This window comes from Gobio gobio (assembly GCF_949357685.1).
Source record: "Gobio gobio genome assembly, chromosome: 8".
NCBI lineage: Eukaryota > Metazoa > Chordata > Actinopteri > Cypriniformes > Gobionidae > Gobio > Gobio gobio.
This window is the reverse complement of record NC_137114.1, coordinates 32,468,242-32,495,893: the sequence shown is the minus strand read 5'-3', so window position 1 is coordinate 32,495,893 and position 27,652 is coordinate 32,468,242. Positions and strand designations below refer to the sequence as shown.

The window sequence follows — 27,652 nt, the reverse complement described above, 5'->3', positions numbered from 1 at the left end:
ATTTATATTTATATATATATATATATACACATTCATAAAATGGTTCAATTTGACAGCCACGTTACAAAGAAGAAAAAAAAATAGCAGACCGCTTAAGTATAAAAAATAAATTAAAATGATCTCACATGTGACAAACACGTACAACAGTAGGTCTTATCTGTGGAGTGGCATCAACAGACTAAACACGAATTTGAACCGATAGGAATATAAGGGCATCCATACAGACATGAAAAAGGAGCTAACTAGTCTAAGCAGAGGAAATATAGCTAAAATTCATTAAAAGGATCTAAATCACTGATGGGAAGCAAATGAAAAGTGACAATGAGCAACAGGAACTAGTTCAGTTCCACCACAGGAGGCAGAGGGAGTGGCAGTAAATGAAATCTCCCTACTGCCAGGTGGAGTAAGTCAGTCGGCAAACTTAAGCAGGAGGATGTAGCGGGGTTAATGGGCCATAATCCAACAAACCTGTTTGGTGTAGGCTGAGGAAAATGTTAGTCTTTTACAATGCCAAAATTAATGTAATTCAGTGTCTCTTGATGTACACACCCATAGAGGTCCTTAAAACGAACATTTATTTAAACGTTTCTTATTTGGTTTTTAAAATAGACATTTCGTTTTCATCTTCCCTCACTAGCACAGACTTAATCCCTTCCAATCCCAACCGTCCAATAGAAATATATATGTGAATACTGTGGTGTGTAACCTGGCAGGGGTGAATATCTTTATATAATCAGGTATCAGGTGAATCTGCACACCTAAAAGTCCTAAAGCAGCTCACAACAGCACAGCAGCTCACTGGCAAAACGGTGACGCTGTGGGGTCAAAGCCTTTGAAAACGTCCTTTAGAGAGGCATTGTCCTGTTCAGCCGTGTCAGGCTGGGCGGGGCTATTGCCACCAAACGGGCTGCCGGTGCCGCTTGGTTTGTTGACCTGCTTTACCATGGTGAACAGTGTGGATACAGGGAGGTTGTGGACCCCTGCTGGCTGCTCTGCAGAACCAGCAGGGCCCTGACCAGCTGCGGATGGACCACCTGTTGCAGGGGCCCCTGCGGCAGTCCCTGCATTGGGCGAAGGTGAAGGTTTGGGTCGAGGGCGATTGTAGCTGTTGTAGCGATCCGTAGTCTGCTCCGTCGAGCTCTTCTCTGGTTCCGGCTGGTCCAGTGCAGACTTGCGCACAAACAGTGGCTCTTTAGATTTGGGCTTGGCTGAGGCTGCTGTACTTTCGCTTGACTTTGGTTCAGGGGGAGGGCTAGTGTTTCTAGTTGCCCCTGAACCCTCTGCCTTGTCTGAGCCCTGAGTCCGAGGATCGTACAGACTGATGCCACTCAGCACGCTGCTGCTGCTGCCCCCACCACTACTACCTCCACCGCCAGATCCCACCCCTCTAACCGACCCCCCTGCCGATAGCAGCCGAGGGTCATAGGGCGCGATGGTGGGGCTGGAGGAAGGTGGAGATAAGGAGGCAGCTGGGGGAGATCCTTGAGGAGCAGGTGGCTCCGAGGTGGACTTAAGGGCAGATTTCTGAGGCTGGAGTCGGGGGTCAGCAGGGGCTTTTCGTGCCATGCGAGGGTCAACAGGCTTCTCGGCAGAGATGGACGGAGGTGAAGAGATTCCTGTAGAAGCACCTTGAGTGGGGCTGGATGAAGTGGCGTTGACAGTTTTGAGGATGCGGGAGAGTAGCTCAAAGTCTGGAAGGGAAGAGGAGGATTGATTCGATTGCTCAGCAGGAGGAGCAGTAGGAGGAAGAGAAGCGGAGTGATGCTGGTGCTGGGGCTGGTGCTGGGTGCGAGACAGACGAGGATCCATGGCGGTAACTGGAGGGATGCCAGGGGGCAGTGGGAGCAAGTCTTGTTTGGGAATGGGGATAGGGATGAGGTCTTCAGGACTCCAAAGCACCGCCTTAGAAAATGAAGGCTTGTTCAGGACAACATCCTTTTTGATGTGGCTGAACTGCTGTAGTTGGGAGCGGGGATCACGCAAAGCCATGCCCATTAAAGGGTCGAGAGGGATGGGCACGGGCTTGTCCCTCAGCATCCTCTCACCTTCTTCTTCCTCATTACTGGCTGGGGCGGTCAACGGAGGGGGTTTGTAAACAAGTGGAGGCTCAGGTTTAGGGGCATGGGCGGCTACATGCCGGGCAAGTCGGGGGTCTGAAGGTGTAGGAGATAGGGAGGATGAAGCACTGGCCTCGGGTGCCTGAGAGTCTGTGTTCCGGGACAAACGTGGGTCTCGTGCCAGCCGGGGGTCTGCTGGTCGGCTGGGTGCCATTGCGGGCTGAGACTTTTGTAGACGAGGGTCACTGGGAGCTCCATCCTGCTTGGCAGGGGCTTGGGTCTGGGTTTGTTGGCGCAAGGTTTTGAGAATGGAAGTGACACTGCCACCACCATCCTCATCTTCACTGGAATACCAGTTTGCTGAATCTCCTGTAAGTAAAAGAAAGTGCACAGATTTAGAGCTCAATCTCAAGGCTTGAAATTGCGACGACTTTGGTCACAAATGCTCCCGAAATTGAATCTGTGCGACAAATCAAAATATACAAATAGTTGTTGAGGTGCGACCTGTTTTAATTTCTCTACAAAATGTTTGCTAATTACTGCACAGTATGTACCAGCTGTGAGACAGCGACCAGTCCACCATTCTATCACATAACTTTTTAAAGTTGGGAGCACCAGTGCCTAAAGTAAAAAAGTTTCAAGCCCTGAATCTGATTTTCCTTTGCTGGAAGTCTCATCTGAAAACATCAGCCTCTGTTAGTTTCAGTAGTGTTAGTGCAATAAAGCACCATCTAGTGGAGGGACAAGATATTTTTGTGGTGAGATTGCGCAACCCCAGGCCAGAGGATGTTTACAGTATTATGAAGTCCTGGGCTGGGTCAAGCTCTGTGCAGAGTCCTTGAGATGTTTCCTTCCCAGAAATAGCCTTGGCAACATATACATTTGAAGTCAGCACTTTGAAAACCTCAGCTATTTGTATGACAAAAATATAATAATAATAAAAAATCTCCCTTGTAAGGTACTTGGGTAAAAAGGGAACATTCCTGTATAAAAGCTATGCATATTGTTTCAACAGAAAATATGTTATATGATATTGTATTGAATATTGCCAGCGCAAGTAATGAAGTAGTGCAGTAGTACCTTCATTCTCCCTCTCAGGTCCTCCTCCTTCAGCCAGCCTCTTGGCTCTCTCCTCATCTTCTTGCTGTTTCTGCTGGAGTCTCATAAACAGCACACGCTGTGCTGGGGGCAGGAAATCTGGCACTGCCATCCCAGGCTGGTTAGTTGGACCTGCATTAGCTGCACCCTCTACACTTCCAGAGTTCTGGTTCCCAGGTGACTGATCATTGAAGTTTCCACCACCTACCCCTTGAAAGCTGTCACCTGTACGGGAGGCAAAGAATGAGGCTGAATACTAATGTTTCAGAAATAGAGCAGAGTAGCACAATAAAGCAGCTCACAGTCGCTCAACTGGTAGAGCATGGTGCTAGCAATAACAAGGTCATTGGTTCGACTCTCAGGGAATGCATGTACAGATCAAATTTAAAATAAATTTGGATAAAAGCATCTAACAAATGCTTAAATGCAACTGCCTTTTGCATATTGCTTTTGCGTGCTCCAAATTTACAAAACCAAAGTTACAATACAATATGAACTCACCATCTCTTCCACCTCCATCTATTGACATGCCTTGCTGCTGTTGGTGGTAGAAGTTATCATAGAAGTTGTTACCAGATGATCCACCACCTGGAGGCATCATGCCCGGGTTTGGTGGCCCTTCTCCCTGGCCAAAATTCTGCATCATTGGCGGACCTGGTGGAGGGCCTTGATTCATGTTAGATGGGCACATAGGAGGCATATCATGAGGACCGCCTGGAACCATGTGTCCTGGTGGCGGAGCACCAGGAAAGCGAGGTGGAGGTGCACCTGGGGGACCTGCAGGAGGGCCCTGAGGTCCTGCGGCACCTGCAGCAGCATTGCCAGGACCTGGTCCCCTGTAAAAGAGTACATCTGTGTCAGTAGATTCTGTATGTGGCTAGTAAGTAAACCAAAATCAATCAATCAATCAAACTTTATTTATAAAGCACTTTAAACAACCGAAGTGGACCAAAGTGCTGTACAGCAACAAAAAAAATCCACAACTCACAATACATAAAATACAACTAAAACAGATTTAAGACAAACCGCGATACCATAGAAACTAGTGGTGTAACGGATCACAAAACTCACGGTTCGGATCACACTACGGATAATTTTTCGGATCAGAATAAAAGGGAGAGGAGACAATTTTTATTTGCTTTCCATTATTACATGAAAACTTTTGGTGTTAACATAACCTATATGGTTTATAGGTTAACAGGGAACTTTTGGTGTTAACAAAAATAACCTATATGGTTTATAGGTTAACAGGGAACTTTTGGTGTTAACAAAAATAACCTATATGGTTTTAACAAAAAAATAAATAAATAAATAACCATCTGAATAAATCAAATTTTCCAGTTGTTAAAGCGTAACATGTAAAAAACAACCTGACATGAATATGGGCCTGAGCTTATAATGACAATTTTTTTTTTTTTAAGATTAGGATGTCAACATTCTCAGGGGAGAGAGTAGACCTCTCACACTTGTCAGCATTGCAATTCTCTTTGTAGGCCTATACACTATTTTATAGATATAATGTTTAAACGCACTACACTTATAAAACATTTTATTGAATTCATTACTTTATATTTATATAGTCTAGAACCTACTTTAGATGTATATATTACGTTGCTCATGCAAGTTGCAAAACAGGCTATAGACTATGTTAAAATAACAAACATTTTAAATTAAAACTTACGATAGACAAAAACAGACTCTCCTCTTTTCTTTCGTTTTTTAAATCTTTTTACAAGAAATCCTGCAGGTCATAAAGAACTTTGTTTTTCCACCTCCAAGAAAGGAAAAGTGCTCTCCGTTATTTCTCCTTGCTTTACTCGAGGCAAAAACTGTGTTGACTTTGAAACAGAGTAGACTTTACATTATATGCATCTGTGTGGAATTACTAGATTTTCGCATTGATACATGTTTGTTTTAATGCGGATGCGCTGTCACTTTAATTCAGCGCCAGCTCATAAAAAAATAGACTCTGTGCGGAAACGATCGCAGCACAGCTGTACAGCTACGCGCTCCTGGAACACACTGACGGACCGAAGCTGCGTGCCGTGTGAAAGCTGTATCCGTTAACATGGGTACGGAAAGAATACGCACCGCATACGGACTGCAAACGAGTATGTGTGAAATGGGTGTCAGCAGGTGCCATGCTCAATGTATGTGTCACTTTCATACGGCTTTCTCGTGCAACAGTGCCTACATAATGTTACAGTTTTGTCCACCACCCTTCTTCCGTCATCATTAAATTTTACGGGGAAGCCAAAATGCTCCCATACATGTGATTTGAATGATGCGGGAGGCTTTTCAAGTTCTTCTACTTCTCCGCTAGCCACTGTTGACTGATTAACATGCCCTGTTCACGTGAACACATGTGTTTAAAGGAACGAGATCACTTAAAAAGCAATATCGGCAGAAAAACTGTCTGTTAGTCTGCGATCGCTAAACAATTCAGATTAATCCACAAGTTTAAAAAAATGCGCAATAAATCCACGGGTCACGTGCGTGCCGTACCGTGGGTCGTGATCCGTACGGATCACAGACCAACTGCGATCTGTTACACCCCTAATAGAAACAATAAAATTAAACAAAATGTCAACGTCAGGTGTCAAAGGCCAAGGAGTAAAAGTGGGTTTTAAATGACTTGATAGAAAGAAAAAGATAGCTAACCTGACACCCAGTTTTTGTGCTAGCTGTCCTGTGGGCTTCACCACAATCTCAAACAAGGAGGGAATCTTCTTCCCAGCATTTCCTCCACAAGCAGGTGGTGGACCCATAGGTGGTGGAGGAGGACCATTGGGGTTTAGAGGGCCTTGGAAGGTGCCTCCATCTGGGCAGGGAGGAGGAGGGCCTGGGCAGGGCCCAAGTCCAGGACCAGGACCTGGGCCAGCACCAGGGCCTGGAGCTGGTGGACCACTTGGAGGCATATTACCATGAGGGGGAACAGGCATTCCAAATTCCATAGGCGTGGAGGAATCCCCTGGAGAAGGTCTTGGTGGAGTTGGGAGAAGACCAACACCAGGGGGTGGTTTTGGAAGAGGGTTAATGCCTTGCTTTTTCAGTTCCTCGACCTCTTTCTCATCTTCTGCACCAGCTTCTGCATCCTCTGCCAGCATCTTCATCGGGAAAAAAAACATGTGATGTTAGTCAGGGTGAACAGAAACAACAACGCTACAACTACATTTAAAATATCTGCGATGACTACCTTATCCAGCAGCTCTTGAGTATCTTCTGTTAGGGACTCATGAGAGAACATGCACTCCTCACCATTCACACAGTTCCCTGTGGTATGGAACAACTTGCAAGGGAAATCACGTGCAGTGGAGTCAAGGAGTTATTTTGACACGTGTGGAAACACTTATTTTTATCTAGATATAAATAGATGTATAGATAATAAGAGCTTATATGACAATAACAGTAAGCAAAATGACCAAAGGATATCATGCATGTAGGGACAGTTCTCTGCTCGTGCACAGAAGCCAGTGATGTAAAACTTGCAGAGTTCTTTCTTCTTAGGTAGCTCAATGTCATGGCTGAAGTTACAGTGGTCACCCTGATGATAAATTGACAGCATTAGTACAGAAATATTGGTGTCAACAAATCATATTTGATTTTACATCATCTTATTAGTCAGATGTTTATTTAAACTTACAATACTTTCTTTTAATACTCAGAAATAACAGGCACATCTAAATTGTTTCAACCAATTTTATCTGCAACATCTTCCAAATTTGGATTACTGTGCTTACCCAAGTACAGCGGCCCTCAATATAGTATTTACAGATGGCTTTGCCCTTTTTGTCTGGCCCATGTTTCTCCTGCTCATGTCTCCTTGGGCCTCCAGATCCATCCTAAAGCAGTCAGAGAACAAATAATTCAGATGCTAATTTATATTCCGCTGATTAAATATGAACCAGGCGGATAATCTGAAGAACTGTCTTACACCCATGTCCATTTCCCCGTTGTTATCTTCATCAGGACCTTGGTCTCCTCCACGGCCCCTCCCTCGATTTCTCCCTCTGCCCCGGTTCATTCCTCGACCTCCTTTCCCTCTCCCGCGACCTCGTCCACCTTTTCCACCTATAGAAAACAAAAATAAGATTAGAAATGACAAACACTCAAAAATAAATAATGCTTAACTCAACATCTATTAATCAAGCAGAACTCACCCCGCCCTCTGTCCTTCGATTTTCTGTACTGGTTTAGTTCTTTTGAATAGTCATCATAGTCATCGTCTCCCATGTTCTCATAGTCATCATCTCCATACTGTCAAAGAAAACATGCATGCTTTAGGGAATTAAAAGACAAACTGACTGATTTAATGTATAGCTTGCATAGTAATAATGACATTTGATATAGAAATCTTTTTAGAGGCCTGGAAACCACAACATTAAAATTCCCTTATATTTCCATGACTATAAGAACACTGGATATGCTGTATAAGCTGGGTTTAGTGCTAAAAAACTTGTTAACTATGACTCACCTCCATCTCTTCTCCATATATGCCATCACCATCATCATTCTCTCCTCCCATTTTGCCCCGTCCTCTCCCTCTGCTTCCTCCTCGCCCACCACGTCCCCTCATTCCTCCTCTGCCTCGACCTCTCTGGTTCTTCATGCGGTTTTTGCCACCTGTGTGAAAGCAAAAAGGCTCAGCAGATGTAATCACACAGACACTGACACACTGGTGTGAATCACACACTTCTCTGAGCCGAAGAAATGAAGTGTGCAGATACTTGTCATACTTATGACATTGCAACTAAACAATAAACTCCATACGTCTACCTGCTCATTATTAGAGATAATGTATAGCACTTCTGTTAAGGGCTGCAGCAATTAGTCGATAAAATCAATAATAATCGATAATGAAAATCATCGACAACGATTCTCATTATCGATTAGTCGGGTCTGCCACCAACTTCCACCAGTCGCGCCAAATTACAGCACTGAATAACGCATTTCTATGGACAAAATGCATCTAAAAATAGTGAAGGAAACAGAGCGAGCTGCTGCAGGAAAGGTACATGATCCAAGCACCCCAAACATGAGAATCCTTTATTTTAAGCTTCAAGCGAATGCATTAGCATTTAACATACCCTGTCATGCGCTTTGACAGATGCGTGTCTCCTCAGCGAAAAACTTTAATTTTACAGGTTATATCCACTGATCTATATGGCGGATGTTATAGTATACATAGTAAATTACTAATATAGTAAATGTTTCTAATTCACCCGAGTATTTCCATTTAGCATGAAAGCGCGTCCTGACAGTCTGTAAGCTAGTGTTATACTTTCCGCGCCCACGATTGTGTGAGGTATCCGAGCAGACCCCTGCATAAACTTTCAGTAGTATAAATACAAGCTGCTGTCCGCAGCGGTCCGTGTTCGCGTCCAAACATGAGTATAACTGAGCATTTAAGCTTCAAACTTAAAAGTGCGGCGGGCACGCGTATGCGCGTCAAACTGACAGAACGCAGTCGAGAGGGAATTAATATTCAGCACAAAAACATATCTGCTGTTGGACACTGAATTTAGGTTTGTACATGTAATTAACGTACTTTATGAGAGTAGTAACTGTAGAGGGATAACAGCGTGTAATTGAGTATAAATGTAAGACGTTTCTACAGGATACAGAAATGATGAACGTGTCCATAGCGAATGTGTGTGTTCCTGCAGAACATTCCTCTTATCTGGTAACACTGAGTTTGTGTTTTTGTTTAATATAATTTTAATGTAGTAGGGATTTAAACTGTCCTTTTGCGTAGTAACTTTTTTTGCACATAATTTATAGCACAGATATACACTTACGAAAATTAACCATGGTTCTATTAGATTGTAAAAACCACATTTTTGGCACACTGATTACCATTTGTATAACCACACAAATACCATAGTTAAACTATGGATTGAAGCAAAACTATGGTTAATTTATTGTTACCATGGAATAACTACAATAACCCTGTTTTATTTATTTATTTATTATTACTATTATAATCTTTTGTTTGTTTCATTCGTTGTAAAACCATGGTTCATTTTTGTAAGGTATATTGACTATGTATGTTTTCAAAGCACTCAGCTGAGACGTTTGTTTTTGTCAGTAAAAAAAGTGGTTATTTTATCAGATTAATCGAAAAAAATCGGCCAACTAATTGATTATCAAAATAATCATTAGTTGCAACCCTATTTCTGTTGATCTGCATTCAGCCAAAACCATTCAACCTAATTTATCTTATTTTTAAACTAACATTCACCTCTGCCACGTGGACCACCTCCAACCTCTTTGGCTTTACGGTACTGGTTTAATTCCTTGGTGAAATCATCATAGTCATCATCACCCATGTCCTCCTCCTCTTCACCTTCATATGTTTCCTCCTCATAGTCATCATATCCACCATAGCCCTGCTTGTCCATCTTCATATAGCTGCCTTTCTTTGGCATCGGACCTCCATGACCAGAGGAAGCAGGAGGGTAACCTCCTTGAGACTACAAAATATAGACTAGGATTAAAACCTTATCTGCTTGGCAGGCCAGTCTAATCTAGTTGTGTTATGAGTGTTACTTTAAATAAATCAAATATAAATGTTTTACTAATATAAATGTTATTTTAAAGAGAACCAAAATGATGTTCTACTCACAGTGGGAGGATACTGAGGGCTGTATTCCCTATACTTCCTCTTTTCACTGGGACTGTAATCGGAGTCATCACTGTAGTCTGAGTGGTCATCACTGGAGGATGCGTGACGCTGAATTACACACAAATACATTTGATAAGATGATACAGATGATATAGACTACCGGTCAAATGTTTGTTGTCAGCAGGATTAAAAACCAATATATTCAGCAAGGACACATTAAATTGATCAAATGTGACAATAAAGACATGTATAATGTAAGAGATTACACATTTAAGAATCAGTTTAAGATCTGCTGATCCTACAACCTGATATAACATCACATGAAAAACTAAGGTGAACTACACTGTATTGGGCATTCAAAGTGGCATCATGATGGCATCAATTTACTGATTAGATTCAATACAGATTCCAGTGAGGGGGTTTTGTCAGTCTTTGATCTTCCTACTGAGAGTCAAACTATGTGTGAATGTTAACATAATCTTAGTTCTCGTGACCAGGTCTTTTAGGGCAGTGGTTCTCAAATGGGGGTACGCGTACCCCTGGGGCTACGTGAAGGCACTCCAGGGGGTACGTGAGATTTTAAAATATAGCCTACATATATTTAAAAAGTAGCATCCATGCAAAAATCCTTTACAAATAATTATTTAATAAATATTTCAGGAAAATATAAGTATAAGTTCATAAAATGAAATCTATATTCAGTAGCCTATTCAATTTCATTATCCTAAAAACCAGAGTCTCCCCCATACCAGGATGGTTTGACCCAACCTGTCATATGCCGCCTGGCATCACCTGTCAATCACTTGGATCATTATCGTCAAATATCAAAAGAAACATTACCCGGAACTATTTGTACCAGGAACTTTTTTCCCAGGAATTTTTTTTTCTCCCAGACCTGCTACTGTCTGCGTTTCCACTGCGGTCTAAAGTACCGTGAAGATTAGGCAAATAGTCTGATGACGTAGGACTGCGCGCAACTGCACCACCCAGTCATTGACGGACAGTAATCATTTTTGTGCGACACTGTCTGCAACAATAACAAGTATAGAGGAGATTGAAGCTGTGCTGCTTTTGTTGGTTATGTATTGGTTTGCTAAAGAGGTCATTAACAAAACAGTGGAAAAGAGACGAGCACTGATACTAAAGCGTATTCTGAAAGCTTGTCGAGCTAGATTTAAAATAAGACAACATGTTATCAGCTATTACGGACATTGATGTATCATATATATATCATATGCTCAATAAACCTTGTTGTCGGTCCAGCAGCCGTATTTTTTATTTTATTTTTATTGAAGATTTCTCTTTGAAATAAATGCTGTTCTTTCTTTTTAACTTTCTATTAATCAAAGAATCCTGAAAAAATATATATTACCGTTTCTACCAAAAATATTTAGTACAATATTACCGGTTAATATTTTTTAGTTTAAGCAGCACAACTGTTTTCAGCATTGATAATAATAAGAAATGTTTCTTAAGCAATGAATTAGCATTTTAGATAAAATCTCTGAAGGATCATGTGACACTGAATACTGGACTAATGGCTGCTGAAAATTCAGCTTTGCAATCACAGGAATAAATTATATTTAAAAATAAAAAAAGTTATTTTAAATTGTAATAATATTCCACAATAGTACAGTTTTTACTGTATTTTGGTCAAATAAATGCAATATCAACACAAACACTTACCTTGTGCTTAGATTTACGCTTTTTCTTGGCCCTCCTTTTTTCTTTTTCACGCTCTCTCTCCCTCTTTCTCTTTCTCCTGCGCCGATGTGACTTTTCTTCATCCGATTCACTGGCATGACGTTCTTTGCTGCGGCGAGGTTTATCCTGGGGATCAGCTCCCTCACCGCTGGGCACCTCTGCCTCTCCACCATCGTCCTCCAACTCGCCTTCCTCCAGTTCCCCATCTTCTTGCCTGTTTGACATGGAAAACACAGCAAGAACATCACAACTCTGAACAGGACTACACCAGATAATGTAATTTTTTTGACTCACTGCCATTCAAGAACTGTTGGTCTATGATAACTGGTTAGTTGCACAAAAGCTACTGTTGTCTAAAGCTGTGCAGAACAGAACATCACCTCTATTGATTGCTTTTTAGGTGGGCCTTCGTTCTTAATTCTGACACGGCGACTTCTGCTGGTCTGGCTATTAACAATTAACATGTCATTACAGTGTAGATAACTAAGCAAATTGAGATGTCATAACAGCATTTGATCTTCAAACTTTCAGACTAGACAGTGAGGGTAGAGCTGAAGGTCAAGAGAGATCAACAGGACTGCCAATCTACAGACGCAATACTATAATTTAGTTGCTTGAAGCATCACACCAGTGGTGTCAAATGTTCACTGCTCATTTGTCACCTGCTGAGAACAACTCAGAGTCATTACAGAGCCGCTCTGTTGAAGATTTAACATGTAAGTACATACAGTTACATTCAGGTAGGACTGCCCTTTAAAACTAAGATAAGGAGTTGCCACATAAGACATAGAAGAATTACTGCACTTTTAAATTGTGCCTTGACAAAACATTATCGCCTAACCTCTCAACTTTGGCCTATAAAACCAACAGGTCCCTGCTATGCAACTTCTGACAAGTGCACGTGTGATACCAGACAAACTGCAATGCAAAGCTGTATGTGAGATACGATTCAAAAGATAAATATTACCACAGAAGTTAAACCAGCTGACACATCTAAATAATGCTTATAATGTATCTCAGTCTCTTAAACTAGTACAAAAAAGCTACACTTGCAACCATTTGCAATCAGTAAGACAACAATGTAATACTCTCAATCATTTTACAATCAGTATCAAGTCTGGATGAAGGTCCTTAATCCACCCATTCCTCTAAACTTTATATTAGAAGACAAAACTTATTCTACTGAACTTCAAATCCTCCAACTATGTAGCTATTTTTCAGGCTTTTTCCAAAGCTTTTTAACAATTACAATAAAGATACAAACTTCTTTTCTTAATGGATTGTGTGTACAAGATCTTGCATTAAATTAGGATAAACTCATGTCATCTGCTCCTCTGAACATTGAATGTCTTTAAAGTATTACAGAGGTATCAATTGATGAATTATCACTGCATTAACTACAAATCCCCCCGTCTGTATTAAAACAATCTCCACAAGCATTTATGCCATGTTGTAAATAGAAATCTACAAGCTTCAGCAGTTATCCAACAGAGTGAGTCTCAGTCTTGCTATTATTTGAACATGCTGAAGTGCCAAAACAATATGGTCTGACAAAAACCAGGCCACACTTGTATTATTTACTTGTCTAACACCTTTCAAAAACAACTGCCAAAAGAAAGAGTGCCAAAGTAACAAAGGAAATGATTGCTTAGTCATATTAAGTGTTGCAAGGAAATCTTGGCAGATTTACAGCTCGGGAACTACCTCTAATTTTACTAAAGAAAAGGTACTAACCAACTTAGTTCACTGCATCAAAGTAATACTATACAATATCATGCAAAGACAAAACAAATGTGACGACAAAATAGTATACTGGCCTTCAAATTTCTGGTAATGAACTGAAAATACTTACTGCGAGCAAAATATTAATTTATGCATAAATGATTTTCATGGAAGGTGAGAGGTTGCATTTGGGGCATTTGCAGACAATGGTGATATGTTTAAGAACCTTTGTGTTTTGCTTCATGTTTTGGTAAGACCTTGAATGCTTCTGAGACATTGGACAAAGTACTGGTTCATAAGGGATGCATGTGCACATTAAGCTAACTAGTTTTCAAAAAAACTAGAATATGTTAAACCAGGGGCACCTGTTGTGGAAAAATTTACAGATTATTTACAGTATGTTATCTTTTGTTTTCTACTGAGCTGACTTGGAAGGCTTAAGGGACCGTTTTAACCCAACAAGGAAGCCAAAAAAAAAAAAGCCATTAAAAAAAAGTAAACAAATAATTTTCGTTGATAGTTCCAATTAAAATGTCGTACTGTTACTAACATTTCTCATGTTAAATCAAATTTTATAATAGACATTAATAATAATAAAAAAATAACTTTACTAACTAAATGTATTTTATAAAATAATAGTACACTCCAAGAACTTGCTATTTGAAAATATAGTGGTATGAATATGATTAAATACTGACTTATAACGTTAAAATGAATACTCAAAACCCTAAAGGAATAAGCATCTATTTCAGTTTATTAGTGACGTTTCAATAAATCTATGTGCGTAGCTCGTGACACTTAGCACACATGCTAAGTGCTAAACGGTGACAAATTAACATTGCCTAGCTTAAATAATGATATTACATTAAGATAAACTGAATCGTACTGTATTCGATGACTAATTAAATGAATAGAAAGAATTGTTAATGAAGCGGTCAAGTTATAATCCATGCTAGTCCGTGGCTATTCATTAGCTTCCGTTAGCCGTGTTTTTGTTGCATTTTACTTACTCGGCTAACTGTTAGCTTTAGCTTTGTCCGGGCCTCGCGATGGTTAAATATACAAATTCCTAAATGCGTTACCGGGGATGGTTTTTACACTACACCACACTACGTACAATTTGCGCTTGTCATGAAGATTTTAACTTTATATTAATAACCAAAATCTAGTTTACTATAGGTTTTTTCTTTTGTCCGTCCGTTCTTTATCTGTGATGAAAACATTGAGTTACTGGAGCAATGTTTTGGCGTAGTGTGGCCCCTTGGTCTTCGATCACTTAAAAAGCTTCGGAAAGTGAATGAAAATGTAAATTTGATCATATTCTGATTGTTTTCCTGATTCGCTTATGACCTTCCAGGTTGCGCTGTTTAACGTTTCAAGATGGCGTTTCGTTACCTCTGTACGTTTCCCAGAAAAGGCGACTTTAATCCCTTTGAAAGAAAAAAAGCAAATGCCCGTGCTTTTGTTTTTGGAAAAAAGCAAAGGACAAATCAATAGTTGGATAGAAATATGATGATATTACTCGACCTTTCGTCAGTGAGAAGGCTGTTGTGTTCGTGGTTGGCTGTTGGGGAGTTTGGATGGACAGTCATGCTTTCCACAGCCATTTCCTCTAACGTACTACATTCAGTGCAAAAAATCAACTGTCTTATGCGTTACTTGACTTTGATCTACTTGTTGATTGGCTTTAGGAAGAGATTCAGTTCATAGTAGTCAATTCCCCACTAACAGTTTAAAAGAGAAACAGGTTGAAAACGTTCCTGAGGTTCTCCGTCCTACAGTTGCGATGTGAAATGAAACTCATGCACTTAAAATGGCGACGCTTCTTCTCCGAGGAGAAGGGGCGGACTTATGTGACGTGACGTCGTCTGTCACGGAAATGACCGATCGGGTCATGAAGACATTTTTGTCCATATAAATAGGATTTTTTTTTTTAATTCCAGATTATTCTATATCACGTTTGAATAATCCTCTCGTTATTGAGAGGAAAAAATATTTGGTTTCAGTTTTATGATAGTGTGTGTTTTTTTTGTTTTGTTGTTTTTTTCTTTTTTAGCTAAAGAAAAAGTTATATTGGTTTTATATATTGGTAGTATTATTAATATGAATTATTGTTACAATAACAATCATTTAAATCATTTTAAGTCATTCTGGCCTGGGGCCCCTTGGAAGCTTGGTTAAGCTTTAAATCGCCAGTAAACAGCAACACAGTAATTCTGATTAGCCTATAGTGATGCGATCAAATGTTCCTGAAATATAAATTATGTACAGTCCAGAAAAAAACTATGCTGAATATTCTGTAATATGAAATAGTATTGCCTTGGTGCAAAACTGATTTGAAAAATCCTTCATTAAACTATATTGTCTTGGATTAAAATATCACAGTTTCACAATAAAATATTGATTGTATATTGAGCATGCACCAAGGAAACAATCATTTAATTATATAAACAGTGATGAACACTCCAATAAACATATTTGTGTTACATGTTTTTTATTATCTCTCTAAGGTTGTTTAATACTATTACTATGTTGTAGCTGTTTACAAATAATTAAAAATAAACTTTATTCAATTTCTAATGTGACTTATGAGTGCATGTTATAAAGAGACTTATGTTCTATTTATATGTAAGTAGATTATAACAGAATGGCAAAGGACAACATTCTTGATATTTGGAGAAAACAAATAATATTGGCTTATAAGGGAGGAAACCATATTCTTTCCCATTTCTATGGGGATATACACAGTGCACAATCATTTAATTTGAATTTTTAATTCAAACATATATCCACTTCATGATGTGATTGATTTCAAAGCTTTAGAGAGAGATGCATCCATGTCCATTGTTGTGCTCTGAATCTGGCGCTTTTACCCAACTCACACGTCATCATTGAGCGCCTTTACGAGTAGCACTAAGCGGCACTTCTGTCCCATTGAATGGGCAGTGGAAAAACAGAGTGTAGAATAGTTAAGCTAACCTCTCAGCCAATTCCTTTCAAGTTATTATTAAAAACGGAAATATTTTGAAATGATTGATACCATCGAAAAAGAAGACAATATTATCAGCGAGGAGGAGGCTGCACAGTATGATCGTCAGATTCGCCTCTGGGGTCTGGATGCTCAAAAGAGGTTTGTGGACAAGTGGAGAACGTACATAAGGAACAAATGTATTCATGTTATTTTAAGCCATTTATTTCGACTGTTTAAGAATAATTCTCTAGCAGAAATCTTAAACATGATTTCATATGAATTATTTGTGTATCTTTCACATTCGATAAAAATTGTGTATTAGGGCCACCCCACGAACTCATTTTTGGACTAGGTGTGCATAAGTATCATGCCATGTAACATACAATATCATGCAACATAATATATGATGTGTAAAAACATTTTTCATTTTCAGACTTAGGGGATCACGTGTACTTCTTGTTGGTCTCCGGGGTCTTGGAGCAGAAGTAGCAAAGAACCTTATTTTGGCTGGAGTCAAAGGACTGACTCTCCTGGACCATGAGCAGGTATCAATTAGACTGACTTAAAGGGATTGTTATCATCATTTGTGCACATACTCTTCCAAATCTGACTTTTTTCTGTGAAAGGGAAAAGGAGATGTAAGGCATACATTTTTATTGTATGGAAAAGACATGCTATAAAATTGAATGGTGAGGCTCATAACAGCACCTTAAAGGGAAGGTTCACCTACAAATTAAAATGTTGTCATCGCTTACTCAGCCTCAAGTTGTTCCAAACCTGAAGTTTCTTTTTTTCTGTTGAACACAAAAGAAGATATTTTGAAGAATATTGTCAATCAAACAGTTGACGGCATCCATTGACTTCGATAGTAGGAAAAAAATACTATGGAAGCCAATGGCTACCATCAACTGTCTAGTTGCTTACTATTTACTATTAGTCAAAATATCTTCTTTTGTGTTCAACAAATGATGACAGCATTTTCATGTTTGAGTGAACTATACCTATAACAGCTACATAACTATGTGGTATTTTCTATGATACTTCCATCAATCAGGTGACAGAGGAGTCCAGACGTGCTCAGTTCTTGATTCCTGTGGATGCAGATGGTCAGAACCAGGCTCAGGCTTCTCTGGAGAGAGCTCAGTTCCTCAACCCAATGGTGGAAGTGAAGGCAGACACCGATCCCGTGGAAAGCAAGCCGGATGACTTTTTCTTCCAGTTTGATGCGGTGAGTGCCAGAATAAAAAGTCTGCAGATTTGACAAACCTATTGCATACAAAAGACAGACAATCTTTTATTGTATTCTATACTATTATTTGATTATTGGTCATCAGGTTAAAAAATGACACACAAATATTTTAGAGACAAAAGAGTATTGTAAATAGAATAGGACCAACAGCATTGGACCAAATTTGTTATGCAACTTTACTGCACATATTACAATAACAATACATATCCTTTTGTACAAAAATCCCATAATAAATATAATAATTCAATGGAAAGGTTGATGGACAGGAACTGTCTTTTTGACTTGATTGAGGTTAATTAATGATAGATTGTTTTACTTTTTGCCTTTCGTGTCCACTAGATGTCACTATACACAACTGATCATTTTTATTTAGGGTGGTTATAGCTACTTTTTTGCCTTGTTTTTCCCTTAACCTCAGAATGAACCCATCTATGAACAACCAACATCAGATCTTGGCACATACTTTTATCTGAGACTTTGAGTTTGGTCTTTTCCAGGCGTGTGCTCTTTTCCAAGCATATGATATGTTCCAGGCCATATTTTCTTTAAATAAGGAATCTGTTGATGGCTGTGGAAGATGCAGTCAGCATGCATACCTTGTTCAAAGCACAGACAGTCAGTCTTTCATCTTCTCTCTGTCTGGGAGCTGTCTGAACTCTCCCTCTGGGAGTGCTAGTGAGAGTTCAGGAGGAGGGGGAAGAGATGGTGGGACACAGAAAGAGGAGGGGGTTTTTAACATCATCAATTCTCTTTCATCTGCTTCTCTTGATATTTAGTCGAGAATTGCACAAAAAACATTGCGTGTGTATGTCTTTGTCTTCTCTTGTCTATGTGTGGTGTTTTTTTACATGCAATTTTCTAAGAAATTACATGTTTAGTAAAGAGGAAGCCAACAATACACATTCATCATCAGGACCTGTACATACATGAAATGATCATTTGAGACAACAAGTACTAGAATGTTTTGTGCAACAAGTAGAGGTCATTGCTAGTGCAGGTGTTGAGGTAAAATAATGTTATTTTTAGAATCATAAATAAGCGATAAAAATGTATGGAAGCCCATTTCTGCTACTTAAGTAAACATATCATTCTTTGGGAAATCTATATTAATGACATAAAAAGTCACAATGAGGAGATAAAACTTGAAATTATGATATGTCAAATCTGACAGTCAATTTCTTGTCAGTTATAAGTCTTTAAATTATTACTTGTCATAATTTCAAATGTTTACCTCATAATTATGACTTAGTATGTCATAAATTTGGCTTATCTTATAATTATGAATTAACATGCCATCATTTAGACTTTTTGGCCTGGTTTTTACAGACAGGGCTTAGATTAAGCCAGGATTAGGCATTAGTTAAATTAGGACATGTAAGTATCTTAATTTTGATTTATCTCAATTATATCTTAGTATACCATATATTAAAAAAAAATTAATCTCATAATTATGATTTATAAAATCAGTATTTATTTTTCTATGTAGTGTAAATGGGCTTTGATACATAACATCAGTGACCTGATGAGGAAAAGTAGAAGATAATAATGTCATCATGTCGTTCCAAACCTGCATGGCTTACTTTTTTTCCTGTAGAACACACAAGGAGAAAATAATGTACTGTTCATTCTTTTCCATAATTACATTTATAGTCACAGGACATTTCTAGCTTCAGAAATAATGCAAAAGTGCATAGAAGTCCATAAAACTTAATTTTCAGTCTGTTCCTCACAAGCTATCATGTTGATTCATAAGAATTAGAATATAGTCATATAGACGGCTTTTATGATACTTTATAGTGTTTTTTTATTATTATTTTGCAAATAGTAGGCTAGGTTTCCATGTGAAGCTGTTCACAAAAACAGCTAAGCTGAATTAAAGACTTCCCAGCATTGACCTCATGTAATGACAAGTGACATCTATTTAGCGGAGACATATGCTGGTAGCTCTGATTGATATTCCGCTGTAGCATGATTAGTTTCTTCTTTGCATCCTCTAGGGGTCACTGCTTGATAAAGATGTGTTCTTTGGACTCGTCTGGCTGCCTGGAGGCACATAATGCTCACAGGAAGAATGTGTCAAAAGACAATGTCTCGCCACATGTTTCATAATGTCCCAGATGAACTTGAACAGTAGTGAAGGTGCTACTCCTAAGGGCACTACTTCATTGCAACAGTATTTCTGAGAAGTGTTGTTGATATCCAGGTGTGGATTGTGTAACCTTTGAACATCTTTTTAAAAGGCCTCCTTAGATAATCAGCTCATTTCAGGTGTACTTTAAGTTATGAAGTCACAGATGTTGTTCTGACAAGGAAGGTAAACAAACCCATGTCAGCAGATAAAATGATAATTCAGCTGTCCTTCAAGATACACCCAGTTAACGCATAATGGCACGTGCCATTGGTATCTCAGATGGGTATTAATATGCCACCCCATTCTTATCTCGAACCCAAAATAGGGGGTGTGAGAGGTGTGGGACCTTGGATAAGAGTACTAATGTTCTGGTCAGTTGCCTGTCATTGCCAAAGCTTTGTTCCTCCAGGTTTCTGGTTGCAAGATGCCTTTTAAGGATCCATCAAGGTCCCTGTTTTGAAAACAGTCACATATTAATGCATGTGGTTTTGTTCAGATTTGTCTGACCAGGTGCTCCAAAGACCTCATGGTGCGAGTGGACCAGCTGTGTGCCTCCAGGAACATTAAGGTCTTCTGTGGAGACGTGTTTGGCTACCATGGATACATGTTCTCCGACCTTGGCCAGGAGCATCACTATGTTGAGTAAGTCAGGAAACATAGATGGAAAAAGGTGTTTGTGTTTGATTTTCATGTGAAATAACTTATGTTCCTATTCAAAATTGCCAGAGAAAAGCCCAAAGTCGTGAAAAGGTCTAATGAGGCCAATGACGGTCCTGAGGCAAAGAAACCAAAAGTCGACCCCAATGTGACTACAATGGTGAAAAAGGTGGGTTTGTTGGTAGATTTGATGTCTATAAACTATATTTTTCAGTTTTCACTCACGTCTATGACCTTTCAAAGTTAAGTTAATGCTTTAACTTCTCCCCTCCATCTCTCTTTATGTAGACTGCCAGTTTCTGCTCTCTCAAAGAAGCCCTGGAGGTTGACTGGACTAGTGAGAAAGATAAAAGCAATCTAAAGCGTGTTCCTGTAGACTACTTTCTTCTGCAAGGTACACCTTTGGATTATTTAAATATAATTCAAATTCAATTAATCTGATAAAAGATTGAAACATTTCCTTCCTAAATTGTGCAATTTATTGATCTTCAGGTTTATTGTCCGTACTACATTCCAGACTCAAAACAATGAGTGTTATACTCTGTCGGTTATGTCTGTCTGTTGACAACTGTTGGATAGAAACGATTTGGAAAAACCCATAAATATACGTTACTTACTGATCAAAGGTTTGGGGCCAGTAAGATTTTTTAATTTTTAAAAGAAGTTTCTCATGCTCACCAAGGCTGCATTTATTTGATCAAAATTACAGTAATATTGTGAAATATTATAATTTAAAAATAACTGTTTTATATTTGAATATATTTTAAAGGTGCCATGGCATGAAATTTTCATTTTATTAGGTTTTTTAACATTAATATTAGTTCCCCTAGCCTGTATATGGTCCCCAAGTGGCTAGAAATTTTGATAGGTGTAAACCGAGTTCTGGGTGTCCTGCTCTGCCTTTGAGAGAATGAAAGCTCAGACGAGCCGATCTGGAATCTTCCCTGTATGCCGTCATACAGGGAAAGGTTACCTCCCCTTCCTCTGCTTTGCAAGCCCAGAGAATTTGGAAAAAAATGGATTGAGTTTATCAGTCGCAATGTCAGCACAGGCTTTACAAACAGACATTTACCATATGGATTCGACAGCACCGCCACAAACAGTGAGTAACAGTGTTCATTAATGCCTGATCTGTGATCAGTGATTTCTGATGTGTAGCTAATCATTCACGTTCACACAGATGTTTAATGCTGTTTATTCATCAGTGAATCAAGCCAGTTACTAAACGATCAACTTCGCATCGTTTCTGTTAGTAGCATGAAACAAATCTGTTATTTAAAGTGTGCTAAACTACAGAGAGCGATCAAAGAACACTCTCTTTATAATGTTCGGATCTGTGAATCACACGTTGCGAGTGTATCTGTACACTTGTCCAAACCGCCGTTATAACGAATGATGCTGTTATGCTGCACAACGAAGCTTGTACTGTATATCGATGTCGTGTTTGCTGTTAGTTGTGGTGAAAGCATTTTGTGAGAGAAAACGCGCTGCAATGACGAGATCACTGCATTCACGCGATCAACAGACTGCCTGTGTACTCCATGCTCATCACTGCAGCTTTTCATGTGATGGGAAAAGATCTAAAAATAATGCTATAATCAACACTTTCACGATTCGTTCATTTCGACTGCTGTAATGGTTAAAAAAACGTAGTAAACGTATTCGAGAGGGGTTCCACATGTTACAAAGTTCGTAGAATAAGGAGGAAGGCGACAGGGTTGCGTGTCTGGGACTCGTGTTTTTTCAGAACTCTCAGATACAAACAAAATAAACCCGCGCTCTCAACAACTCAGCACAATATAACTTTCTCAGCAATCTTTCTCCAGCTCTCCATCTCTCTGGTCCACATGCAGTCCATCTCTCTCTCTGGCAGTGCTTGCAGAGCTCGCTAAACCACATAATCTAATACTCATTTCAAATGCAAAGATGTCAGCCAATCACAACAGTGGGCGTTTTCACTGAAGTCTCCCAGCAGACACGCCCCTTGAAACAGAGCATTCAAGCCAGAGGGCTAATATCAAGATAGAAAAAATGCGTTTTATTTCTAAATTATGACATTTTGTGATGTAAAAATCATACTAACAATATAAGTACACCTCAGGAAACATTATAAAATAAAAATCCTTTAACATGTAATTTATTCCTGTGATGGCAAAGCTGAATTCAGCAGCCATTAGTTCAGTGTCACTAGCCTGGCTCCAGCGAACAGAGGGAGTGGCTGAGAACGATGATGATGATGTTGTGCGCTAGTTTGAGATGACATACATCACGACCAAACGTTAGCGATTGGTTATGGCAGATCCAATAGTTTTAAACTTCAACAGAGTACCCGCCTATTATATTATATTATATTATATTATATTATATTATATTATATTATATTATATTATATTATATTATATTATATTATATTATATTATATTAATTATATTATATTATATTATATTATATTATATTATATTATATTATATTATATTATATTATATTATATTATATTATATTTGGCTGACCACTTGTATCACCTGAGATGGATACCAGGTGCAAACAAGGACTTAAGTGGTTAAATTTGTTTGCGTTTGTTTAGGCGACTGAACACATTGCAGTTTCTTCCGACAGTCTGTTGTACACCGTTATCAGAGGGAGGGCCTGTTGATCTGTGTAATTATAGTCAACATTTCTCTTTTTATTCTAGTGCTCACCTGGTGTCCTCACCGAGACTGGCTCATTTTCCATCACAGGCTGTCCATGGCCAGTCATGTGCAGTGGCTCTCAAAAACAAAACATGCCACCTCCGCACCTCTCTATCATTATAACAGACTCTGACTGCACCTCTGCCCCTCCCTCAACATCTAGTATTACATTTATGGAAAAAATAACACTTCCTATTTGTGCACCGAAGCAAGACTTTAAATACATTTCTGTGCTCAAAAATACCACACATCAGTTCAAACAGCTTTTGAGGAAGAGCCGTTTCCTCTGTCTTAACTCACTGATTTATTTGAGGTTTTATCACCCCAGTGGTGAGACTATTACATCAATGATTTTTTTCCAAACTCTCAGATGTTGTTTTCACAATCTGGAGAAAATTCTATAAAGAAATTCAGCTATGAAACTTGAAATTGAATCTATGTGCCATGTAGAGTGCGATAACATGAATGAGTGGGTGCGTGTTTCTTTGATGTACGTGTGTGTGCTACGCTGCCAGGTGGAAATGCAGTGGGCTGAGGTTCTTTGTGTTGTAGTTGGTGGGCAGTCAAAAAGGGGAAGTGATACTTTGGAAAATAGCCTAAAGGGGCTGAATGCCTTTTCACATGCTGCACAAATCTTCAAACGCATCTTTCTTCCACTCATGTCCTGTTTTAATGTGGAAAACCCACTCTTTCCCCACTCAATTTCTCTTACTTCCTCCAACAGTGCTTCTGAAGTTTCGCACAGATAAAGGTCGTGATCCTCAACCAGAAAGCTTTGGTGAAGACTCTCACCTGCTCTTGCAAATCCGTGATGATGTTCTTGAGACCATGGGCCTGAGCTCGGAGCTGCTCCCCAACACCTTTGTCAGGTACTTACTGACCCAGAAACTTGGGGTTTACGTTCATTTTCCTCAACAACTTTTTCTCTTACCAAACAAGGATGTGAAAATCTAGTTGGTGAACGACTAGTTGACCAAGATAATTAAGTCTGGTTTCGGGTTCACCAGACCTTGACCAGGTTCTTAAGTAAACAGAGTGCAACGAAATGGAACCGAATGTGGGCATTTTTAGAAGACAAATTATTTTTAACTAGTCACGTCTTCTTAAACACACAATGTTCAAAACAACACCATGTAAATTGCCACAGAGGCAGGCATGGCATTAAAAAAAGGAGAGGCAATGTAGCATCAAAAGACATCTAATCCGATATCCTCTCAGTTTAGCCCAAAGTATACTTCGGTGTACACAAGGGTATGTATACATGCTGCATTCACCATAGACACATATACATAGATGCCTCATTAGCAGCTGTTTCTTCTATGGGCCGCTATATGTAAGAAATCCACCATATTGGAATGGTGAACAAGAGCAAGCTGCGTTTGAAACCATAGTTATACGCATGTACAAATATCTATATCTACAATAGACTTCAGCAAATGTTTCCATAGAATTTAGTTAATCAAACATTATAATTGATAAACTAATAAAAGTTAGTATAGTTTTACAGCCTGTAATATTGAGTTAATACATATAAAACACACACTAACACATTCTTACCTGTGAAAGGTTACCCCATTTCTTTGGGAATTTAAATCCCGGCGGTTTTTACAACCAGAGGCTGCGCAATGTTGTTCCATCTTGGAAAACTCATTGGTTTTTACTGTGAGTGACAACAGCATCTGAAAAGTTAACCGTTCCAAGATGGTGGACATGTCTGGAGCAGAATGTGACACCTACATATACATATCCATGGCATTCACGCCATGTCGTAATTACGAGATAACCCATGATGTTCGACAGAGCACGTCCTCAGACAGGTGGTACAGTGTTCACAAGGTACAAGTCTGTTGTTTCACAATCAAAAAAGAATCGGATTAGACTGAACAACTACAAAGTAACAAAAGCGCCCATGTTGTGTGAGTAGGGTGGATAAGAGAAACGCGCAACTTTAGTTTAATGAGAACAAAGATATTTTTTTATCAATTATAACTTATGGAGAGATATAACACAGACACTGGACAAAGATTAAGCGTTCTAGTGTGCATGTATCGAGCACCTGTGTTCACGCACACTATCAAGTGGAGTATATGCGTTCGTACGCATAAAAACTGAATTGTACTTTGTGCTGTTCTCTTCAAGTTAACTACAACCCCCGGCTTTTCTTCTCACAGTTACTGTTTCTCTGAGATGGCCCCTGTGTGCGCTGTAGTCGGAGGTGTTCTTGGACAAGAGATAGTAAAGGTGAGATTTTGATCCATTTACATGTCTATGCAAAATATGTACCTACTCCCACTGCACCATCTGCGAGCCATTGACATCGCTATCCCCTCTTTCTCTCTCAAGACACCTTCTTCCAACTTGGTTGAGTTAAGGGCGGACATTGAGGTTAGAAAACGGGCTCTCCCCTTCCTCAATGTTTTGTTGATTTAAACCCGACAATGTCAACATGATGCTGGCGCTCCTCCACCTCCCTCCATTTTCTGTCAGCTAACCACTTGCAACCCGTTCTAACCTCAATGTCCGCCTGACGTCTTTTCTGTCTCAGGATCATAGCCTGCCGTATTTTTGTTAGCTTATGCTCCTCCACCGCTGCGGCCTGTGTTGCACTGTTATCAGAATGCCATCTCCTCAAATAGTTCACCTTCCTTTCCAAAATGAGCAGTGGCCTGAGCAATCTGGGTAGGACTCCCATGCTTGCCTAAAGTCTTGATTGTTCCATTTATACATACGGTGCTTTTTCCTCAACCATATTACCTTTCAATCTGATTCTTCACAAAACCATCCGCTTTTACTAGCTGCGAAAGTGACTTTTCTGATGAGGCACAGTGAGAAGCGTATGGCAGCTGCCCTCTCCATCAGAATCTGGGCTAAATCCAAAAGTTTTATCTGTTGACAGTGTAAATGCCAGAAATGACGAGGTAATATTCCGGTCACTGATGAAATCCAGCGGAGAGCGGCTGAAATCTTCTCATATGATTCCATAAACCGAACAAGATTAAATAAGCCAAAGCGTAGTGATGTAATCAGTCAGTCTAGAGTGGATAATTACACCTGGATTATGGACAGAAAGAGGATCTCCTGTTGCGTAGGCCATGTAAAAGTACAAAAACCATTTCAGTTACACACAACGGAATACAGTAAACGCTAAACGTCAATATCTCTCTTAGAGGGTGATGTCATAGCCCAGACCGGGATGCGGTGGGGTCTTTGCGAGGGTGGGGATAAGGGCTGTGTGGGGTGATGGAGTGAGCGCCATGGTCTCGGAGGCGGTGGCTGGGCAGGCCTTGAACCCACATGGCGGTGGAGTGAAGCCAGGCTGTCTCGCCATCTCCCTGCATGATGAAACAGGCTGCAATTCGCATATGGCTCTCTGTTCCTCGCTGCCCCTCGCCCATCAGTCTCCGTCGCCACAACAGACAATGTGTCCGACGCATTCGATCAAAGCAGTTCATTACAGAATTCTAGGTCTGCAGCATCTAATGTGTTTCCATGTGTTTGCCAGGCGCTGTCTCAGAGAGATGCTCCGCACAGGAACTTTTTCTTCTTCGACGGCCTGAAGGGCAGTGGGGTGGTCGACTACTTCGGATCCAAATAAGTGGCCTCCAGAGAACACGGAGAGATGTGTGCGCTCCAAACACCATGGATTTTATCCTCTGCCAGTGGCCGCAGGCATTAAAATCTGTCTTTTGGACGGTACCTTTGCGTAGCATTATGCCACACGTCGACTGATGCCAAGAGCAACAAGAACATTTTGTCCACACACTCTTAAATATTCATGCACACACGTTTTTCAGCAGGGTTATTTGATTTCTATGTTTTGTATTAATAAAAGGCCAATGGAAATAAACGTGGTTTGGATTGTTTTGTGCTTCTCCAGTCATCGATTTCAATAATGTCCTCTAATCTATTGCCTAAGGTCTCTTTTCTATGCTAGAATGCAAAAAAAATTAATCAAATGAATGCAGAAAATGCTCCCTTGAGCCATTCATTTCAGAAAATGAAACAACAAAAAATCTTATTCCCACTCTGAAATGAAATGAGGCCAGGTGATATTTTTTTTGACACTTGTTATCATTCTGACATTGTATTGAAAGCCTGAGGCATATTTTGACGTAACTTGTCAGGTGTAGGGTTTTTTTTTTTTTTTGGGTGACGTTCATAGCGGGAAGTTATTTTATTAGCTCAGCCCAGGTATGTCATTTACTGGACTGGTACTGCAGGGTTTATAACCCCGAGGCAAGTAGGAGCTCATATGTTTTGATTTTTATGTTTTCGTAGAAGGAAATATTCCTGCCAGTCCAGTTACGTAAAACGACGTAATGTAACTTTAGGTACGATTGATAGATAGCCTACTATTGATTTGCTTAGGGATTCCACAGCCTTGTGTAATAGAACAAACAGTGCTAAATGTGTCACGCTTGTTTGTTTGCCTTACAACAGAGGTGTATTATGATGTTGTGACTGTGAGCAGACATGCAAAATCAGGACGTCAGGCCTTAAACTCTTTCCCCGCAAGCGATTTTTATAAAAAGTTGCCAGCCAAAGCCAGCACTTTTTTTTTTCAAGGCCCCCAGAATATTTTGTTGTATGAATATCTGAACATGCAATATATCAAAAGAAATAACAGACCCTCTGCTTTTAAACGAAAAAAATGCAACATTTGAAAGTGGGTAAGTTTCATTTTTTAAAAAGCAGCATTTTGAGCAAAAATCTGAGAAAATCTATTGTTTGTCAAAAACTACGTCCGG

The 27,652-nt window shown here is 39.6% G+C and overlaps 2 protein-coding genes across 5 annotated transcripts; one reads left to right on the top strand and one right to left on the bottom strand.

The window, feature by feature from the left end:
• Positions 1–675: 675 nt before the first annotated feature.
• On the bottom strand, positions 676–14,938 carry zc3h4 (zinc finger CCCH-type containing 4). 4 transcript variants are annotated; one of them, XM_079824286.1, is made up of 14 exons: positions 14,734–14,938; positions 11,467–11,698; positions 9,781–9,888; positions 9,397–9,628; positions 7,630–7,778; positions 7,316–7,412; positions 7,090–7,226; positions 6,896–6,997; positions 6,588–6,699; positions 6,352–6,461; positions 5,817–6,262; positions 3,657–3,991; positions 3,138–3,380; positions 676–2,426 (listed from the first exon to the last, which is right to left on the bottom strand). In XM_079824286.1, the coding sequence occupies exons 1-14, from the start codon at positions 14,811–14,813 to the stop codon at positions 796–798; spliced, it is 4,014 nt and encodes a 1,337-aa protein (XP_079680412.1). In that variant the 5' UTR covers positions 14,814–14,938; the 3' UTR covers positions 676–795. The 4 variants fall into 4 exon arrangements, with proteins under 4 accessions (XP_079680412.1, XP_079680413.1, XP_079680411.1 ...); XM_079824287.1 differs by lacking the exon at positions 14,734–14,938 and adding an exon at positions 13,337–13,489; XM_079824285.1 differs by lacking the exon at positions 14,734–14,938 and having other exon boundaries at positions 11,467–11,851.
• A 1,152-nt stretch (positions 14,939–16,090) lies between these two features.
• sae1 (SUMO1 activating enzyme subunit 1) lies at positions 16,091–26,767 on the top strand. The gene is made up of 9 exons (XM_079824301.1): positions 16,091–16,336; positions 16,611–16,722; positions 17,232–17,405; positions 20,054–20,199; positions 20,284–20,383; positions 20,503–20,608; positions 23,629–23,773; positions 25,076–25,145; positions 26,407–26,767. Exons 1-9 carry the CDS (start codon positions 16,236–16,238, stop codon positions 26,497–26,499), a joined length of 1,047 nt encoding a protein of 348 aa, XP_079680427.1. The 5' UTR covers positions 16,091–16,235; the 3' UTR covers positions 26,500–26,767.
• The last annotated feature ends 885 nt before the right edge of the window (positions 26,768–27,652 follow it).

What these genes read in the sequence shown, in the direction of transcription:
- zc3h4 (XM_079824285.1), bottom strand. Translation starts at nt 11,784, where the DNA reads ATGGCAGTGAGTCAAAAAAATTACATTATCTGGTGTAGTCCTGTTCAG. An exon ending in TTGAGGGCCGCTGTACTTGG is followed by an intron (nt 6,700 to 6,895) that starts GTAAGCACAGTA and finishes ATTTATCATCAG; the next exon opens with GGTGACCACTGTAACTTCAG. An exon ending in AGATGGAGGTGGAAGAGATG is followed by an intron (nt 3,381 to 3,656) that starts GTGAGTTCATAT and finishes CCTCCCGTACAG; the next exon opens with GTGACAGCTTTCAAGGGGTA.
- sae1 (XM_079824301.1), top strand. Translation starts at nt 16,236, where the DNA reads ATGATTGATACCATCGAAAAAGAAGACAATATTATCAGCGAGGAGGAG. An exon ending in CAGGAGCATCACTATGTTGA is followed by an intron (nt 20,200 to 20,283) that starts GTAAGTCAGGAA and finishes CAAAATTGCCAG; the next exon opens with AGAAAAGCCCAAAGTCGTGA. An exon ending in AGACTACTTTCTTCTGCAAG is followed by an intron (nt 20,609 to 23,628) that starts GTACACCTTTGG and finishes TTCCTCCAACAG; the next exon opens with TGCTTCTGAAGTTTCGCACA.